Genomic DNA, 8,448 nt, shown 5'->3' with positions numbered 1-8,448 from the left:
TTTAACCTATAAAAATAGGTGGGTTAAAAATAATTTCAAAAATCACACAACTGTGGAAAAGAAAGACAAAATGAGGCACAACAACAAAACAAAATATAAAATTTGATAAAACAATGAGTGGGAATGCAGTGTAAAAAAAACAAAAAAAACTAAAACTAAATTACTTCATTAATATTTAAGGAAACAAGACAATGTTAGAAAAGTCAGATGTTAAGAAAATCCACATTAAATATATGTACAACATACAGAATTTAATCAATAAATGTATGTTTAAAAAGACAAAGGTTAAAAAGTTATAACAATAATGTTATCAATTCAATACCTTATGCATTTCCTCAATCAAGTTGCAAGCTGAGGCACTTGGAGAAAATGATTGTAGAGAATAATGTTACTTATATGTGCAACTACTGACATTTCAACATGAAATCAACATTGTCATCCAAGTTGTCCATCTGAGGTTGAAGACGATCCACAAGACTTAAGTGATCATTAAAACATTCAGTAGTTACCCATGCCAATTGGATCAGTATTCTTCCATGCTTCTCAATGGGCCTAAATATAGAGAGCGCAACTGTGCCTAACCTGAAGCATAGTTACAAAAAAGAGCCTATCAAAAAGACTGAGCACAGTGACAAAAATGTGTCTGGAGATTAAATTATTCAAAAAGTATATAGTAAAATAACACAATGACAAGTTCCCTTAAAATGCAACGATAAAACACAAAATGTACTTCCACAACTAGCCTTGCTACATATTAAAATAAATGGGTAAAAGATATTCACAGTCCAACATGAAGTCCAGGTGTCTTTCAAATACACAACACTGGGGCCATTTATGATAAAAGTCACAAAGTTCAAATCCTCACAGACTGTTCCCGCAACACAACACTCAAGATCATGGAAGAAGAAAGGCTCATTTACACACGACGACTAACAGTCCTTCTACTGTGGGCTGGAGACTCTGGGCTTAAGGCAGACTGGCAATGTCCCGCTTTGGAGGGGGTCCTGACGGCTTGGACGGGGAGCCATTGGCCTTGTCCTCGAAGATTAAGACACTGAAAAACATTTGAATCCCGATTGTTAAAAATACAGTAGCGTATGAGATGAGATACAGTCATGAAACACAAAAAACACACTAGACATAGATACAAAATGTCACTTAAAAAAAAGGTGCATTAGGTCATTTTCTGGTGCGTTTCTCTGGATGTTGTAACTTTGCTGATAAATTTCTTACATTTATTCAAATATAAGTACATTTATTGCTCAAAAATACCTTAAATGTGTATTCTTACGGGTTTATTTTTGTAACTTTAAGCACAACTAAATGTCATACAGATTCCTTGTCCAGATAAATAGAGTTCGATAACAAAAGGGCACCTTAAGTACCTCCCAACCTTCTGTCGTAATCTCATGGAAAGGCCAAAAGGAAGAAAATGATGCCAAATTGGAAAATGAGCACTATAGCATTGTTCCTTTGAGTTTATTTTAGACTCTGCCTGTAACGGTTCTACATTTATTTTAATTTTGAAATGTCTTCTAAAACCAAGTAAGTCAGTTGTAGTTAGGGCAATATTATGCTATTTTATGATGTATGTTATGTTGTTTCCTCATCAAAAACATGCTCGGAGTTGTGTTTTGTTTAATTTACACATGTTTAACAGACAAACCCTGCATTTTTAGGCTGAATTCTGCTCTCAAACAGAAAGCACATGTAGTAATACTTGAAGTTCTCCACTGTGTTTTTAAACTTTGCTAGAATCATTTGGCTCATTTCAACCCAGGAATTGTAGATCTCTACCAAACAAAAGTTAAACTGTTGCCGTTAACGTGAAAATAACCACTTCATGACATCATCAGGTGGAACAGAACATTATGAGCTTTGGAAATGTAGACAGACTAATAATAATAATGTATTACTTAAGCAACAAAACACAACTCCAGGCATGTTTTGACATGGCATAAAGCTCTCAAGAGACATTTTGCGCAGTGTATTTAAAGAAAGGAAAGTAATGTCAAAATAGAAGTGAAGAAAATAGTTGATAAAGTGGTGCGGCTGAGAAGAGTGAGGCATCTGACAGGAGCTAGTCACGCTGACTGTTTTTAATTTCCTTTTTTGGGAAACTTCAGCAAAGCTTCACTAAGCCCGAGAGTGGTGAGAAAAATCTGGCACAAAATCTAGGCTCGTCAGGCCCTGATGACAGTTTTCAGTGCAGTCGGTCAGGTATTATGTTTGTGTGCTATTTGTGAAGATGTCCACTTAAAGATTGAGCGTGGGTTTTAAATATTACAGTATTAAATCTGAGAGATTTGTCTAAGTGTCTAGCCCAATACACAGTGGAAATTATCCAGAATTTCACAAACAAATGGTTAGAAAGTTTAACCTGTATTTACTCTAATCTTTTGTGAGTCGCTTAATCGCCTGGTAATCAGTGACTTAAGCACATGATCCTAAGACAGAGTGAAAGACTGTGACCATCAACAAACAGAATACTACTGAAGCATGTGGCCAGTGACATCATTATATTCCCCAAACGGCTGCAAATCCTTTTGCTGACACTGAAAAACGCTTTGGCTCACACTGACAGCAGATGGTCTATATATAATGTCAACAGGACAATACAAAAATGTTATGCACAAGTGAACTTACAGCTTAAGTACTGCAGAGCGCTTCCCGAGCATCATCTTCACAAAGTCCCTGTAGTTGATAGTGTTGCTGCTGCCTCCCGTTACTTCAACAATCATTTTCTTCAGTTCTAGATGAGTTTTAGGTACTCCAAGCTTCTCCATCATCCTTTTCAGACCCATCAAATCTAAAAGGGAAATCAATAAACATTTAGCCAGAAACAATTTAAGTAAATTTAAAGTTAAAACTTAGGTTGCAGGTACATGTCCAGTTACACATTTCAAAACGTATTTGCGTATAATTGTGGATTATGACGACTGTGGCTTACAGCAAATGAAAAACAATGTACTTTGTTATTAAAAAATATTGATAAGAAGAAGATTGATATTTATGTTATAGCACACTCTATTCAATGCAAATTAAGCCTCATTTATTAGTTTTAAAATATATATGTAAGCATTTTTTAACAATTACGTTTGTGTCTTTTGTGTTAACCTCATGTCTGTAACAGACTGGTGTCATTTTACAAACAACACTAACCTGAAATTTAGGCCAGTCCAAGTGGTGTGATCTCATGGCCCAGATAATACATGCGTGTTTAATTACTGTGTTTTGGTGAGGGCCTTCACATGGCTCAGTACACGTGTACAAGAGCTGCTGCGCTGTGCATGTAAATGTACTCACCAATCTCTCCTTGGTCGTTCAGGTCAAATTCAGCATATTTATCTGTAAAAACACAGACTGGGTAAGGAATACTTATTTGGAAAGACCTGTTAACATGCTTATAAGAAAAAAAAAAACACTTACTAAATCTATGTTTAAAAATGAAGTAAAGACATCTCTAGACATTGCTTCATTTTGATTCATATTTGGGTACCAATTAATCTTTGGCAGCCACACAAACACTGCAGTCATGTCAGACAGTTGGTGCAGCAAAAGGGAGAGTCCACAGCCGATAATGACAGGTGTGAGTGAGCCGTGCGCAGCTGAGACTGGCACAGCTGAAGTTGGCAGCATTTTAAAAGAAAGGAGGACTAGAGCGCTGACAGATTTTTAAAGGGGCAACTCAAACATTTAACATCAAAATGCCCAGATTTATCTTAAGTTACATCTAGTTATGGCAAATGCAGCCCGTGAATCACACACTTTCAAAATGGCAGAGGCAGATAGTGGGGGACCCTTTTCCCGCGTCTTCCTAAATTTCGTCACCTCTTTTCTCTGGGCCACTTTGGTCCGATTACACTTGCTATTTTCAATCTCACAATGGGAGCTCTGTATGGGGAGGCAGGGAGAGAGGAGGAAACTTAACTCTTTGAAGCCCTGGGGAATGGGACAGGACAATGCTACGCCTGTTCGTCGAGTCAGAAGAGAGCCCCCCCCACACACGCATACGCACACACACACACCCACACAGAGCATATTTTCAAGAGAAAGATGTCCGGGGGCAGCCTGTTTATCATCTTCTACAGCCACAGAAAAACAGACAAAACTTAAGTCTATATGATTTTCAATGACCTTTGGCCGTGAAATGACAGGGGCATCTGTTCTAAGCAACTGGGATGTTTAACTGTTCTTGAAAGGAGGAAGTCAGTGCTTACAAGTCATTGATTATATTTGTAACACATCAGAGAATGTGTAGTTTTAATAGTCTGAAATGGCTGAAACCTTTAGCTGTCAGATAAAAAAGCATTTTCCTGTCTGCAGGGCTTGAAAGGATCCAGTATCCAGATGTCCAGACAATGAACACAATACTCAATTTTGTGTTTTTAGAATCATTTGATACAACTTTGAGTGTACATGTTTTACTTTCATTTGGTTAGGGACATTACACTGAAAATTCCTGTTCATTTATAATAATAACTTACACTTGTAACACACATGCTTTACATTTACACGCTTGTCAAAGCGGTACGTGCCCTGGGGTAGACTGACTTAAGCGATACTGTCAATTTGTGCCATCAGGCGCTCTGACCACCACCAATAATCACTGGTTTGCGCCTGTGTGTGCACACACGTGCGCTTATGCTGGGCATTATGAGTGAAGCGTCTTGCCAAAGGACATAACAGAACCATTGCTGCCAAACAATGTTCTAGGACCTTCATGATCTCGAGCTAGGCCTGGTCAGGACTACCTTCACTGGAGGTTTTGATCTGTTGTACATGGTTTGGATTGATGGGACTAAAGACGAGTGTCTGAAGAAACCCACCCAAACAAGGGCCAGTCGACCCAGAAACTGACCCCAGAACCTTCTTGCTTGGCTTAGGTATAGATTTTATTATTGACAATACACTTGATATTGTAATTTTGCAATTCTCCAAAGCTACAATAGGGAGATTATATATTTTTTCCTCAATACATTTCCCAGTATAGTTAGTTTGACAGGTTCATTAGAAAACAAGAAGGAAAGGATATCGCTCTGACTATGGGCATAGTCATCTCTTAATAAAGTGAAAAAAGGCAGAAATAAAAAAAATAACAATAACGATTTCTAATATTCCTACAGTTTTGTTAGTCACTTTTATGCATTATCCAGGCGTGTTTTTGTTGGCTGGAGGTCTGCTGTGACAAGAGGATAGACATAAATATTTCCCACCACCTCTGGGTCAGTGGGACAGGATCACAGAAAAGGGGAAAAGATGTATGGGCTTGATGTTTACATTACTGTTCCGTTTCCTTCAGCTCGACAAGATTATTTGTAGAACTTTAAAGTATGTGTCCCATAATATGCATTCTTCTGTTCTGTTTAATTTGGTCAAAAGACAGAACACAGCCTGCTACAGGTCCGTCTCACATCAACGGTTTCACATAGAAATAAAACGTGTAATATTCCTTTAATCGCTCCATCCAAACTGATTTTTTCTTATCCCCAGGAGAGAGAAGAGTTTAAACAAAAAATGGAATGGTATAACAAAAGGCTGTGGCGCGCCCAGCGGCACATTCCTCTCAGACCATGCAGGACCACAGAAGAAAACAAAATACTTTAGGCTTTACGCTCCCAAAAAGTAGGACAGGAAGAGAAAAGGATAAGAAAGAACAAAAAAAGTGCAGCAAACTTACTTTTAAAACCTTCCAATTTCTCAGCCAAATCCTCTTCATCACTGTACTTCTGGTCTTCCAAGTATTCCTAGGAAGAAAACAGAAGAAAAAAGCTGTAAAAATGAAACAAGATAACATCTCTCTGATCAAGCTGGTTCAAAATGTGTATATACATGAGCAATAAAGCCAAATCTAAACCTCATCTCATATCTAGTGTTGTAAATGTGTTTGCTGATTAAGTGGAACACTTCACAAGAGGCAAAATGGAAAGAACATAATACCCAGAGGAACCAGTGCTAATGAAATTATAATGGAGCAATCTGCTGTGGGAGTCGCCTCCATCTTCACACAGAACAGGAAAAGAGGAGGACTTAAGCAGTTTAGATTTTCCTTGTTGACCCTGATGTGTCTGTAGTTTATAATTAAGGGTGAAGACATAAACTCCTCTTGTGTGGATGTGTACAGAGGCTGCATGACTCAACCAAATGAGCCACAGCTACAGCCTTCACAAAGGAATGTCCTATCTCACAGTTTATCTGGAGAACAAGGATGACCAAAGAGCAAAGCCTCGGTTATATTACGTACAGGAAAGATGCCAACTAAATTTATTACTATTTTATTCCACAGCATGTAATATTTCAGTGCAGATCACTTTAAATGTTGTAGATGTGTGAGACAATAGAACACACACACTGGATAAACCCAAATTCTTGTATTGACAGAACACTGAACAGAATATTGCACAAAATGGTCCTAAATGTGCTCCTGTCTCATTACATCTTGTTTTATTTCCTCATCACATTTTGATTAGACCCTATAGAAGCTTGTGAATACCACTTGTATCGAGTAAACCCTATAGGCCATGTGTGTCAAACTCAAGGCCCGTGGGCCAAATGCGACCCACCACGTCATTTTATGTAGGCCGTGGCAAAGTAAATTAAAAGGTATGACTGTCTTAAAATGTCAGTTTATCATTAGATACGCAGTTAAACAGCCATTTTTTCATATCTGTGCAAATCCATATGCAATATTTGTAACTTGAATAAGTAATAAATATAGAAACGGTGATTAAATGCATTTATTTTACATTAAATTTGGTTACATTTAGTGATACAGTTAGTTACATCTGGCCCTTTGAGAACAACCATTTTGTTGATGTGGCCCTTTGTGAAAATGAGTTCGACACCCCTGCTATAGGCCATTCCCAAATATTCTGATTCAACATGATACATATTGAGGCATTATTGAATATTAAACAGATTTAATAACAGTCTAGGCTTGCCAACAGCAGAGTTACCCTATTGTTTCATCACAAACCGGCCTTATCCGGTATCAAACTCACTGATAACACTTGCATTCAGGTCCAGAGCTCCTGCATTGATAAGAACAACCCGCACAGAAGGTTCAAGTCCAAGCCCAATCAACCCAAATGCAACAAGTGTCAACGGACAAGAGGTCACCCTTGCAAAGATCAATAACAAAAACACCAAAACCACAGTGACATAATGAATCCAGGATGAGAGGATAAAGTAGGCTTGGAAAGACACAGGCTTAGAAACAAGGCCATTGCCAAGTCAAGTGTAAGCGCCCTCATTACACCCACATTCCCATGAGGTGCACTAAAAAAGACAATGAGATGAGGCGAACGCACACGCACCTGGTTTACCTCCTCCAGTTTTTGTCGTTGTTGGTCCTTTAGGAGACCGAATGCTTTCCCACCTGAAGACAGATATTGAGGTTAATGTTAGTGATGAGCTACTTTTCTTGGCTTAGCGGCACCTTAGGCCTGCACGCGCTCTATTGTGCGCTCTAAGCCGGGGATAGCGCACTGGACATAATGGATGCGCGCGGAAAACAAGAGCCTTTTTGCAGTTTTTACCTTGAGCATTGGAAGGCATGATGGTATTTCCCCGTTTGCTATGGACAGGTAAAATATCCTCAAGCACAGGTCAAGCGCACACTGACCACGGCAAGGCGACACTCTGCTCCTCTTTGGTGTGGAGAGCTCAGCAGCTGCAGCCAATACCGCTCTGGATTTAAGTCAAACGCACGCACTGGCAGCAGCTCATCCGGAAATGTCCTTCAAAATAAAGTACACTGGTCTGAAACTGCTTTTATTTAAACATAATCTAAAATAAATCAAAGTTGCAAAGATGTGTTTTAGGGTGATTTTGCGCACTGTGGAGCTAAAACCAGCGCGTGTAGGTTTACTCTGTCATTTTGGACATTACTGTGATATGTTTTTAATGTTTGTTTATTTCCGGTTAATCTTCCTTCAAATTTAATTGGTGATTTTTTGGTCAAAAGAGGCGCAAACTCCCCCCCATCCTCCGCTGTGCGCGAGGAGACAGACGCACGGCTTTGGGTGTGACTGTGTGTGTGTGTGTGTGTGAGTATCCTCTGTGGGTGTGTGTGTGTGGGTGTGTGTGTGTGTGTGTGTGTGTGTGTGTGTGTGTGTACCTGGTGGGTAGATATAGATAGATATATAGATATATGTGCATATATATACTGCTGCTACTACTATCACTACTGCTACTACTACTACCACTACTGCTACTACTACATCTACTGCTACTACTACATCTACTGCTACTACTACTACCACTACTGCTACTACTACTACATCTACTACTACTTCTACCACTATAACGTAGAGCTAGTACTTGTGTGTTGTAGTAGTAGTGAGTCTTTTCAGTCTGCAGCAGGTCCATGTGAGGAGACTTAGATCTGTAGGCAGGTGTAGTTTACAGTGTGGCTCTCTGACGCCACCTCGCGGTTGTGAGTTGCAA

General features: G+C 39.1%; 1 protein-coding gene across 1 annotated transcript; it reads right to left on the bottom strand.

The window, feature by feature from the left end:
- Window positions 1-232: 232 nt before the first annotated feature.
- On the bottom strand, window positions 233-7,686 carry aif1l (allograft inflammatory factor 1-like). The gene is made up of 6 exons (XM_033990309.2): window positions 7,539-7,686; window positions 7,317-7,378; window positions 5,681-5,747; window positions 3,307-3,348; window positions 2,647-2,809; window positions 233-1,054 (listed from the first exon to the last, which is right to left on the bottom strand). The coding sequence occupies exons 1-6, from the start codon at window positions 7,555-7,557 to the stop codon at window positions 967-969; spliced, it is 441 nt and encodes a 146-aa protein (XP_033846200.1). The 5' UTR covers window positions 7,558-7,686; the 3' UTR covers window positions 233-966.
- Window positions 7,687-8,448: the final 762 nt, after the last annotated feature.

This window comes from Periophthalmus magnuspinnatus, chromosome 23, assembly GCF_009829125.3.
Source record: "Periophthalmus magnuspinnatus isolate fPerMag1 chromosome 23, fPerMag1.2.pri, whole genome shotgun sequence".
Taxonomy (NCBI): domain Eukaryota; kingdom Metazoa; phylum Chordata; class Actinopteri; order Gobiiformes; family Gobiidae; genus Periophthalmus; species Periophthalmus magnuspinnatus.
This window is presented reverse-complemented; position numbering and strand designations above follow the sequence as displayed.